Source organism: Bos indicus, chromosome 6, assembly GCF_029378745.1.
Source record: "Bos indicus isolate NIAB-ARS_2022 breed Sahiwal x Tharparkar chromosome 6, NIAB-ARS_B.indTharparkar_mat_pri_1.0, whole genome shotgun sequence".
Lineage (NCBI taxonomy): Eukaryota > Metazoa > Chordata > Mammalia > Artiodactyla > Bovidae > Bos > Bos indicus.
In genome coordinates, this window is record NC_091765.1 from 68635672 (window position 1) to 68648339 (window position 12668).

Genomic DNA, 12668 nt, shown 5'->3' on the forward strand with positions numbered 1-12668 from the left:
AAAAGAAAACTCATAGTCAAAATCGAACCAAAACAGTTCATAGACTTTTTAGGAGAAGGGGATAGAAGAATGAGATATTTTGATTGTGTCCATTTCTTCTTATAAGTGTTACAATAGAGCTAGTCCCAGATACCGTTAACCAGGCATGGAAAGTTAACCAGCATCTCCCTCTCAGTTACGAGTCCCTTCCATCCCGACTGCTTACCCGGCCTGCAGAGTGCCCGCAGAATCTGTCCTGCCAACCTCTCTGACCACTTATCCTCTGCCACATGCACTTACCTCTGGTTCAAGGTCGCCAGATTCCTTCCTGCCATTGGGCCTCTGCCTTGGCGTTCCCACAGCCTGGCCTGCTCTTTCTCTGGTGCTCTGAATCTGAGACTTAGCTCCAGTGACTCCTCCTCAGAGAGGCTTCCCTGGCTGCCCTCCTAACTCACTTTTTGTCACATAATCCAATCCTCCCCCTCCTCCTTCTGGCACTAATCATGATCCAAATGTCAGTATAGTTTAGTAGTCAAGAGCATGAAGTCTGGAAGCAGGTCTCAGTTCTGACATCATACTAGCTAAGTACCCCTGGGCATATTACTTAACCTCTCTGGGTCTCAGTTTTCTCATCTAAAAATGGCAATGATGACAATAGTCCTCCTAATCTTCTACAGTACCTATGGTGTGGATTTTCTGAGTTTACCTACATAAAGCATGGACAGTGCCTGGCACTTAGCTGCTGCTGCTGCTAAGTCGCTTCAGTTGTGTCCGACTCTGTGCGGCCCCATAGACGGCAGCCCATCAGGCTCCACCGTCCCTGGGATTCTCCAGGCAAGAACACTGGAGCAGGTTGCCATTTCCTTCTCCAATGCATGAAAGTGAAAAGTGAAAGTGAAGTCAGTCAGTTGTGTCCGGCTCTTAGCAACCCCATGGACTGCAGCCTACCAGGCTCCTCCGTCCCTGGGATTTTCCAGGGGAGAGTACTGGAGTGGGGTGCAAGTGTGTTTTGTGAGCACACAGCAGTCTCTGCCCTGGGAGCATACCAGTGTCAGCTGGCCCTTGTGTAAAGGGATACATATGTCCATAAAGTGACACGTATGTCCACCGTGCAGTGGGTCCCAGAAGGATGAAATTGAACTGATGTCTGCCATTCTGGCTTTGCAGGCGAACTCATGTGATCAAAATCTAAATCACTGCCTTGAACTCATTGAACAAGTTGCCAAAGTACAGGGACAACTCTTTGGGATCCTCACTATAGCAGCCCAAGAAGGTGAGAACAGCCCGTGCGTCTCCCTCTGGTTCTCCCCTCTTTGCCTTCTTTTCCTTTTCCCTTCCCTTTGCTCTGTGCCTGGGTGGATGTGGTTGGCTTTCTCTCGCTCACCTGGTCTGTGGATTCTTCCAGGAGGACATTATGATGGTGTGGAAACAATCAAATCACGCCTTTTGCCTTGGCTGGAGGCCTCCTTTACAGCTGCTTCCCTGGGAAAACCTGTGGACAGCAAGGTCCCTTCTTTACAGGTAGGGATACTAAAGGATCATCCTCAGTATTCAGCACCTGATCAGGCTCTGGGAACTCAAACATACATAAGATAAGGCTTTTTACCTAGTGAGGGTCTCAGTTCTAGTTAGGGAACTGAGACATGGGTTGGAAAGGTGAGTTTCTATTATCGTAGTATGTAGCATAATGGATTGAGTTTTCTCTTAAGACAGATCAGCATTAAAATCTCAGCCTTGCCTACTTCCTGGTGGTATGGCTTCAGTCAACTCAAGGAGCCTCTGCTTCCTCAGCTATGAAAAGGGTCTGGTGATAGTCTGTATTTGGGACATTGATGCACCCACTGTAGGCATTAAATAGTAACTTTAAAATGACAAGTTATCTCAAAAATATTCAAGCAACTCCTGCAGCTCAATTCCAGAAAAATAAACGACCCAATCAAAAAATGGGCCAAAGAAATAAACAGACATTTCTCCAAAGAAGACATACAGATGGCTAACAAACACATGAAAAGATGCTCAACATCACTCATTATCAGAGAAATGCAAATCAAAACCACAATGAGGTACCATTTCACGCCAATCAGAATGGCTGTGATCCAAAAGTCTACAAGCAATAAATGCTGGAGAGGTTGTGGAGAAAAGGGAACCCTCTTACACTGTTGGTGGGAATGCAAACTAGTACAGCCACTATGGAGAGCAGTGTGGAGGTTCCTTAAAAAACTGGAAATAGAACTGCCATACGACCCAGCAATCCCACTGCTGGGCATACACATTGAGGAAACCAGAATTGAAAGAGACACATGTACCCCAATGTTTATTGCAGCACTATTTACAATAGCCAGGACATGGAAGCAACCCAGATGTCCATCAGCAGACGAATGGATAAGAAAGCTGTGGTACATATACACAATGGAATATTACTCAGCCATTAAAAAGAATACATTTGAATCAGTTCTAATGAGGTGGATGAAACTGGAGCCTATTATACAGAGTGAAGTAAGCCAGAAAGAAAAACACCAATATGGTATACTAATACATATATATGGAATTTAGAAAGATGGTAACGATAACCCTATATGCAAGACAGCAAAAGAGACACAGATGTATAGAACAGTCCTTTGGACTCTGTGGGAGAAGGCGAGAGTGGGATGATTTGAGAGAATAGCATTGAAACATGGATATTATCATATGTGAAACAGACCGCCAGTCCAGGTTCGTTGCATGAGACAGGGTGCTCAGGGCTGGTGCACTGGGACAACCCAGAGGGATGGGATGGGGAGGGATGAGGAACACATGTACACCCATGGCTGATTCATGTCAATGTATGGCAAAACCACTACAATATTGTAAAGTAAGTAGCCTCCAATTAAAATAAATAAATTAAAAAAAAAAAAAAAAGACAAGTTAGTCACCCTGACAGGGTATCATGGGGGAGGGGAGGGGAGTCATAAGAGAAAGGGATCATTAAAAGGGGGGGGCAGCTCAGTATTCTGAAAAAGTAAAATTAAATGAATTACCTAATTGGAAACTTCCCAGATAAGAAAACTCAATCCTGGTAGACTGATCAAGAGAGTGTCATCATTGTGGTTGATATATCGGTGGTTTCCACGCAGCAGTGGTAGTGTTTTAATAGTTGAGGACCAGACTGAAAAGAGAACACATACTTTGCTCAGAGCAGAGGCCCCCAACCTCCAGGATCTAATGCCTGATGATCTGAGGTGGAATTGATGTAATAATAATAGAAATAAAGTGCACGATAAATGTAATGCACTTGAATCATCCTGAAACCATCCCCCACCCCAGGGTCCGTGGGAAAATTGTCTTCCATGAAACTGGTCACTGGAGCCAAAAAGGTTGGGGACCACTGGTAAGGCACGGGTATCACTATGTCTGGATAAGCAAAACATTGGTAACCTTGATTTTCAATGTTTTTTGGATTCGTATAAATTTCTTTCAAAAGATGAACAACTTAGATCAGGCTGTGTTCTAAGACCATAGCTGTGTTCTATGACCTGTTCTAAGACCAGGCTGCGTTCTAAGACCACCATAGCTGTGTTCTAAGCAAGAGGGCCTTATGAGGTAGTGGGTGAAGGATTCCTGCTTAGAGATCACTTGACAGAATCCTTGTCCACCTTCTTAGGTCCTAGGTAGATTGTCCAGCCTATTAGGTCTCAGTTTCCTCAGTTGCTAAATGGGAACAATGCTTTTGCTTACCTAATAGGGTCATTGTTAGTTAAACGTGATAAGCATGGGAAAAAACCTCCATGTAGGAAGTGCTCTGTAGATGTCAGTTTTCATTAAAGAAAGTTTTTATATGGGGAAAAAAAAGTCTCTTAGATTTTTACCCCCTGTAGATGTTATTCTACATAAAGATGTAGAATGATATTTTGATGTCTTTTTAAAAAATCTGAGGTATCACTTACCTGCAGTGAAAACCATAGGTTGATGAATTTTGACAAATGGATATATCCTTGTAACTCACATCCCTATTGAGATACAAAACATTTCCATTCCTTCAGCTCATTCCCTTGTGCCACTTCCCAGTTCCCTCCCTCCGCCCTTAGGGCAATCACCCTTTGGATTTTTATCACTCTAGGTTCATTATGCCTGCACGGAAAATTCACAAAAATGAAACAATACATTACATGCCCTTTTGGCTTGACTTCTTTTGTCCAGCGTAATGTTTTTGCTGTCCATGTGGCTTCATGTTTTCAGACTCTGTTTTTATTTTTTATTTTTTTATCATTCCAGGACACATTCGATAAGGACAGACATAAGGAGTCTGGTACTCGAGACATACAACAATTAGATGCTGATTTGAGTGCAACTCGTAATCAACTCAACCAGGTTCAAGACGAGTAAGAGGAATGCAAGTTATCTTCTTTCAAAAAGAATTGCTTATTCTTAATATTTAAGTTTAAAAGGAAAATATTGGCTCATGTAAAATGTAGATATTTGCAAATACGTAACATGATGTGTGTGTGTATGAGTTGGGAGTCAGTGTCTTTGAATTTGGGGATGGGATTTCTATGTTATGATCCCTAAGACTCTGGTTCCCTTGGCTCCATTCCTGAGGTTCCTCCTTCTTCATAGGCCCACTATCAGTCCATATTTATAAAAAAGAAAGATTGTAACATGCAATTCTACCTTTGGGAAGGAAAATAAGAAAAGATGCAGATAGGAAAAGAGTGAAAGATCAGGTAAAGAGAAAAAATAAGAGAAAGAGAGAAAAAGTAAAATGAAGCAGTCTGCATCTGTCTGTCATTTAAGGTCTATGTATTCCTGACTAAGAAGCATTCAAAATTTTGGAATACTTTTGAGATACAAAAGTGTAATTTGAAAAAGTTAAGTACTGTCAGGCAATAATGGACCTCAGATGTATGCTATGTGCAAAGCCAGGGCAGCAAGCTCAAGTAATCACTGCAATGAAAATTGCAGACTTTGGGTTTGTACTTGAGGGAGACAGACAAATGTGATGCAACTGCTTCAACTTGTCTAACAAAAATCCATCATAAGGTGTTTCTCCCACGGCAGCATTGCTCCATGGCTGACCAGCAGAGGGCAGCAAAGGATTCTTTTGTCACTAGTTAGGGCTGGACGCAGGAGCCTGGTAGAGTGCAGTCCGTGGGGTCGCTAAGAGTTGGACACGACTAAGCGACTTCACTTTCACGTTTCACTTTAATGCATTGGAGAAGGAAATGGCAACCCACTCCAGTATTCTTGCCTGGAGAATCCCATGGACAGAGGAGTGGGCGGGCTACAGTTCATGGGGTTGCAAAGAGTCTGACCGACTGAGCGACTACCATACTACAGGGCGCTTACAGTGAATACCATATGGTATTCTGCCTTGTTCTCTGCTGAGATTTCCTTCTAAGAAAACATCTCTATTGATCGATTGATTTAGTTTTGCCCAATTATAAAAGTTATACACATTTCCTTCTCAAGATGCATATAATAAAAGTACAAAGGTGAAAATCACCTATTAGTTTATGCCTATTAACATTTTTCCGAGAAGGAAATGGCCCCACTCCAGTACTCTTGCCTGGAAAGTCCCATGGATGGAGGAGCCTGGTAGACTGCATTTCATGGGGTTGCTAAGAGTCAGGTACGACTGAGCGACTTCACTTTCACTTTTCACTTTCATGCACCGGAGAAGGAAATGGCAACCCACTCCAGTGTTCTTGCCTGGAGAATCCCAGGGACGGGGGAGCCTGGTGGGCTGCCGTCTATGGGGTCACACAGAGTCAGACACAACTGAAGCGACTTAGCAGCAGTAGCAGCAGCAAAGAGGAGCCTTAACCCTGCCACTTCTTTTCTGGTTTATCATAGTTCTTTTTGTGTAAATCTTCAGTTAATTCCAAGTTCGGACTTCTGTTAGGGGCTGTGTTTGCCCTTTCAAGGGGTCTCACTGTCCTCCTCCTTCCTTAGATGGCTGTCTAGGGGTGGAGGGATGCTTTTGCATTCTCCTGGTGCTGGAGGAGAGGGGCTTTGGGTGTTGTACTTCCCTCTGGCTTCTTGCTGCCTTGGTTCTGCCTGGGTGCTAGAGTCTTGTGCTGATGGATGCTGTTGTTAGGTTTCCTGGGGCATTCGATGGCTTCTGCTGCTGCCTCTGGTTATGAGGCAAATCTTTGTGACCTTTCTGGTTCTTGACTTCAGGCAGCACCCATAGGAACCAGGAATTCCTACCTCCTTCTCTTGTCACCATAGCTGTGTAGTTACCCATAAGAGGTATTATGGACCAAAAGCTATGACTGCTTGGATTTTTTTTTTAAAGCGTTTATCTGGAAATAATGTCAAATACAGAAAATTTACAAGAATAGTAGTAAAAACACCTATGTACCCTTTCATAGGCCCTTTGCCCTGTTTACTTTATCATTTGTACTTATACTCTACCTGTGTGTACACTCCCCTCCCCCATTTGAAAGTTGCACACAGTAAAGTGCTTGTTTTTTCCCCTAAATTTCCTACTTTTGTTTTGGTTTAACCCGTTTGTGGTTCATATTCTATTTCTTAAGGCATCAGAAATGATGGAGGCTGTTCACCCAGGTTTAATGGTAGCCAGCTCTCTCCTCCACTACTCTGTTTCATTGTCTCTAAATCCAGGATGCTATCTACTGTGGAATGAAGGGCGCATCTAAGGAGGTTCCCAGGTCTAACCTTGCGGAGTCCAGTTTGTGTGTGACTCAGTTCCAAAGGAGCCAATTCCAATAGAATGGGGACAGGTCTGTCCAGGTTTGATGAGCCGTAGACAAGGGAAGGAAATGGCAATCCACTCCAGTGTTCTTGCCTTGAGAATCCCAGGGACAAGGGAGCCTGGTGGGCTGCTGTCTATGGGGTCGCACAGAGTCGGACACAACTGAAGCAACTTAGCAGCAGCAGCAGCAGACAAGAGAAGACCACTATATTTTATGCTGGGACTCTGGTTAGAAACCTCACCTGTTCTCATTTCCTGTGTCCAATCTGTTGGAGGATCCAGTGGAATCTACCTCCTAAACATGTCCTGCACATGGTCCTTTCTATATTACTACTGCTGCTCTCAGTCAAACCTCTGTAAGCTCTCACCTCAGTTGCCTTCCAACTGGCTCCCCTGGGTCTGTTCTTGCTCTACTACCATCCATTTTCCACACAGGAAATAGAAATATATTTTTATTATAGCAAGTAACTCCCCCACATCCAGCTTAAAGCCTCTTAGCCACCCCTTTTTGTACTTAGAAAAAAAATTCTAAATTCCTTCTTGGAGCTCTCCCAGCCCTGTGTGATCTGACCCTACCTCTCGCTCCACCCTCATCTCATGCCAGGCTCCCCTCATCCAGTCTTCCCTCTGCAGGAAAATTGTCCTTGATTAGTGGTGGAAGTCAGAGGCAGGAGGGAGGAACACATGAGATACTTGGTAGTTGAGTGTAATTGTAGAATACTTTCTTTATAGGTAGGCAAATAAATTTTTATATTTAGTAACTCTGGGAAAATTAAGTCAAATACAATGCTACAGTGCAAAATAATAAGAATAGGTATTAATGTATTACAGAAAAATGGGGATTTTATAGAGAGAAGCAACCTGGGGATTTACTGTAATTAGAGAAGATGAATTAGGAGGATGAGATGAAGAGATTGAACAAGTTTCTTTGAACTTTATATTCTAATATCAGTAATTATTATGTAGTCTTGTAGGGGTAGTAGCACTGAAATTTCTTTGTGTTTGACATTGAGGAAAGATGCTAGCACGTTTTTGCATACCAGTGTGACATATTATTTTTAATATCATCTGATTGAATGCAGATGTATTATAATTTGTTCTTGTTTATGTTGAATTTATAGCATATGGCAAAAGTTCCCAAGAGAAACTATGCTTTGATTTAAAAAGTCTGCCAGTTTTGGAAAGTCTGTCTTTAGTTACTGATTTCTCTTACAGTATGGCTGAGACTGAAAAGACTCTTGAAGAACCCAAGAACAGATCTGCCATATCCCTTTTGGCTGCAGAGGAGGAAATAAATCAGCTAAAAAAGCAGTAAGAAAAAAAAAAAAATGACAGGATTATTGCAGGCTGCTAATTAATCTTTGAATTTAGCTTTTTTGGTGCTCCATGACAATACAAAAGAATCTGTCCACAAAGAGGAGAGGCAGCAATATTTTTATTAATATTTTATATACTTTTCTTATTACAAAAGCAGTCAGTTCAGTTCAGTTCAGTCTCTCAGTCATGTCCAACTCTTTGTGACCTCATGGACTGCAGCATGCCAGGCTTCTCTGTCCATCACCAACTCCTGGAGCTTACTCAAACTCATGTCCATTGAGTCGGTGATGCTATCCAACTATCTCATCCTCTGTTGTCCCCTTTTCCTCCCGCCTTAAATCTTTCCCAGCATCAGTGTCTTTTCAAATGAGTTAGTTCTTTGCATCACATGGCCAAAGTATTGGAGCTTCAGCTTCAGCATCAGTCCTTCCAATGACTATTCAGGACTGATTTCCTTTAGGATTGACTGGTTTGATCTCTTTGCAGTCCAAGGGACTCTCAAGAGTTTTCTCCAAGACCACAGTTCAGAAGCATCAGTTCTTTGGTGGTCAGCTTTCTTTATAGTCCAACTCTCACATCCATACATGACCAGTGGAAAAACCGTAGCTTTGACTAGATGGACCTTTGTTGGCAGTGTCTCTGCTTTTTAATATGCTGTCTAGGTTGGTCATAGCTTTTCTTCCAAGGAGCAAGTGTCTTTTAATTTCATGGCTGTAGTCACCATCTGCAGTGATTTTGGAGCCCAGGAAAATAAAATCTGTCACTGTTTTCCATTGTTTCCCCATCTACTTGCCTATCTACTATAGAAAATCTTCAAAGCATAGCAGAAAGGAACCAAAAACCTCTCATAATTCCAGAGCCAGTTCACTGTCACCATTGGCTATTTCTTCCAATTAGTTCATTAAAAATAAAGACAACAAAATATAAGTATACAGTTGTGGACCCATTTTTTCATTTAATATTTTTTTCTATTACCAAGAAAAAATAAAGCAGAGCTTAGTTTTAAATAGATCCATCATATTTCCTTATTTATTTCCCTAATATTAAATATTTACTTTGATGCCAATTTTCAACATTAGAAATAATTTTTGTGGCAAATCTTAGTTTAAATTTCAGATTGTTAGTCTCTAAAGATAAATTTCTAGAAGGGGAAAATAAACAGTGATCCTTTAAAGTTATACTTTTTAAAATCTTAACTTTGATTTTTTTCCCCCAAAAGAGCAGTTGTAGTAAAATACATATATACACATTTCTACTGTCTTCATACATGTTCCAGTTGTTCTGATTTCTTAAGGAACATCCATAAATTTTAGCTTGGAGCACGTCTTTGTTTTCCACTTCTAACTCCCCTCTCATCATCGTTTCAATCTCTTATTTTTCTAGCTGATAAAGCTTCTCAAATTCTTTATGTCCTATTACTCAGCAATTCCTATAGCACCTACTCTGTTCTTCACTGTTTCTAGGGCAGCGTTTAATTCTGCTACTGCATTTTCATTCTTCTGTATCCTCTTTAATCTTGCCCCTTCCCTTTTCTTCTAACACCATTGTCATTTTCATCACACCATGTTCTCTTCTTATGACTTTTTCTCCCTGGGTATGATGGTCACTCTTTGTATGTAATGAGGATGCCCATTTTATTTCTAAAGCTTTGCTCCTTTCTGTAGTACATTATTTTTATAGGTCCACACATCTGCTTAGTGCTGTGGATGTTATTCAATTTCCAGTGAAGTTTCTCCCACACCTAGCCCCCCACATTCTGAAGCACTAGTAAGAATAGATCATGTCTTGACCAGCTTCAGGAGTAGGTTTTGGAGGTTACTTGCTTCCAGAGTTTAGTGCAGTGAAGCCATCCAATATAGAGTAGGATGACTCTGCTTTGCCTCTGCAAGGATTTCATGACTCTGCCCACAGCTTTGGCTAGAAGATTTGCACATCTATCTTTTCTTCGGGAGCCTTCCCATGCAAGCTGCAGACACGGTGTGGTTCCCTGACCCTGGCAATTCTGTTAATTTGTTCTTGTTCCTATTTCCATGAGTTTTCCAAGGCAGTAACGGCACACTAAATAGAGTAGCCTCATTAAGTACGCCAATTGCAGTTTATCACCTTTCCTCCATCTCTACCTCTCTCTTCTTTCAAACCTTTGTTTCTGTTTAGGCTTAAATCTCTTCAAGCCCAGGAAGAATCTCGCCACAGAAACTCAGATCGTAGGAGATCAGAGAAGCGGGGCTCCGAGCGTAGGAGAGTGGAGCTGCGGGGCTCAGAGCAGCGGGTCTCTGACCTGGACAGGAGGAGCGCAAACCAGCGGAACGCAGAAGCTGTGTGCGATTATGAGAAACAGCTCCGAACACTGAAGGACGAGATAGCGGTTCTGTCTGCTGAAAAATCTGTACTCCAAGGAAGGTCTGACAAACTTTCACAGATCTTTTCACTTAAGCCCCTTTTTGCCAAGTTAGTGATCAAAGCCTGGCTCAGTAAAGGAAAAAAACAAAAGTAAAATGATATCCTGAACCCAAACCCCAACAGTATGGAAAATTTTGAACTGTAGAGGGCTGGTTTCTCTAACTGCTCCCTTCCAGAGAAAATACCTCCTGGATTTACAATACTTGGGCACTAATTAATTTTGGACTGACATCGAAGCTTATGGAATGGAACTGAGATGTGCAAAGGAAAGTTTGTGGCTTGAAACCAGATTTGAGTGCCTATAATGCAAAAGGCAGTATTCCTGTTGAAACACTTGATGGCTGTGTTGAAACACTGTTCATGATAGGAGGATCCTGTTCTCTGAGTCCTAGGAGTCCTCTCTCCAGAGATAACCCACCATCACTTTACTGCCAGGCATTTCCTTTTTACATCTCACTTTGTCAGGTGTGGTGGGTAGGTAAGGGAATGTGAAATTGCCTCTACTGATGGACAATATGTTAAGAAAGGTCATTCAGTGTTAAGTATGTTTCTCTGCCTTTTCTTGTGCTCTTTAACACTTCCCTCTTCCCGGCCAGCCCCACAGTGTGCCCAGATTCAGGCTAACATCAAAGCCACGCCTACCCCAGCTCTCCATTTCCTTAAATGTCACCTTAATCTTTCATTTTGGGGAATCGCTCCATCAGTGTGGTGCAGGTGCCAGCTGGTACTAGCTCCTGGGGACCGATTCTGTGCATTTTTACTTAACTCCAGGTTCAGTGACATCACATGAATAGTTTGAAATTGCCTACGGTGAGAGTGTTGCACTGTGGAAATTGGCAAACACTATAAATGAAGCCCCCCCCCCCCCCACCTCCACCTTCCACCTTCAGAGAGGCTGCTTTGCACTACCTTTTGCCCCACCTTTTGCCCCATAGTTCCTTCCACAAAACTTTCCCTTAGGACTAGCTAGTCTGATCATTTATTATGTACTTGATAGCAATATATAATACCTTTCACTGACACAATGCTTTTCGATTCCCCAAGTACCTCCCCATATTCTTCCAACCCCCACCACCATCCTAAAATAGGGCACAAATTATGTAGGTGAAAATGGAGGATCTGGAGAGGAGACATGACTGCAAATGGTTTCATTGTTATAGAAGGAAAACACATTTTCTTTCTCATTGTTCAATCTGTTTATCTCATTTTATACCAGAAAGCTCAGTGATGTGTCAGTCGCCCAAGGTCAGGGTGCGAAATCTGACTTCTTTAACTCTGGCTCTTGCTAGCTATGTTACTCTAGGGCAGCCCTCCTAGCGTTTATGAGCCTCAACCTCCTCATCTGTAAAATGACCAGCAATCAATGGTGACCTTACCTGGCTGTTTGAAGGGTAAACTGATGTGCTGAGTGAGTGAAAGTGAGTTATAAATTCTAATGCATCAGGCAAATATAGAGTACTGTTTTTCCTTTGAGGAGACACAGTGCCTCTCACCGGGAGCTGCTCTCCTTGCCTCTGCCTCCGGTGGCTTCTGGTTTATGGGGAGAGAAGCAGCTGGAGTGTAGGAACAGAAGGGAGGAGGGAATCGGAGCACTTCCTTGCCTGATTCCTGCTCACCAACAGGTCCGCCAGGAGCAGGTCTCCTAGTCCTGCTCCTTGCAGCCGCAGCCACAGCCACAGCCGCAGCCACAGCCGGAGCCACAGCCGCAGCCACAGCCGCAGCCACAGTCACAGCCGAAGCAGATCCACCAGCCCCTCCTCTGCCAAGGCCAGGACCCCGTCCCCGAATCGCGCCAAACTGTCCAGCGTGGCGCGCAAAGCCGCCCTGCTGTCCCGGTTCAGCGATGCCTATTCCCAGGGCCGCCTGGATGCACAGTGCCTGCTGCGGCGCTGCATCGACAAAGCCGAGACGGTGCAGCGGATCATCTACATCGCGACTGTGGTAAGTGAGCCTCGCGATAGGTCGCTGCGCCTCCGTGGTTCCTGGGCAAAGCGGGCGGGAAAACCTGGATAACCTCAACAGGACACTCAAGAAGACTCGTAGAGCCTGAGATCACCGAAGGAGGGTGGGCTTCCGTTTCTTCCCTCCCTTCTTTCCTCTTTGCTCTCTTCTTCTGTTTTTTCTTTTTCTCTCCTTCCTTCTTACTTTCCTTCCATCCACTTATTACAAATATTTGCAATGAATTATTTTTCACACTAAGTAACCTTTTCTTATGGGCTTACCTGGTGGTTCAGTGGTAAAGAGCCCATCTGCCAATGGAGGTTTGATCTCTGGGTAG

The 12668-nt window shown here is 43.2% G+C and overlaps 1 protein-coding gene across 3 annotated transcripts in view; it reads left to right on the plus strand.

Annotated features, from left to right (window-relative positions):
* SPATA18 (spermatogenesis associated 18) overlaps positions 1-12668 on the plus strand; it is a 46440-nt gene that overhangs the window by 16877 nt on the left and 16895 nt on the right. For 2 of the 3 annotated variants that reach the window (XR_011567192.1, XM_019962735.2), the window contains exons 2-7: positions 1147-1252; positions 1385-1500; positions 4231-4337; positions 7889-7984; positions 10145-10390; positions 12013-12331. Coding sequence is in view for 2 of the 3 variants with exons in the window: in XM_019962735.2 (XP_019818294.2) it covers positions 1147-1252; positions 1385-1500; positions 4231-4337; positions 7889-7984; positions 10145-10390; positions 12013-12331 (990 nt within the window). In the remaining variant the exon portion in view is untranslated. The remainder of the gene's footprint in view (positions 1-1146; positions 1253-1384; positions 1501-4230; positions 4338-7888; positions 7985-10144; positions 10391-12012; positions 12332-12668) is intronic. The other variant, XM_019962736.2, reaches the window with a different exon arrangement.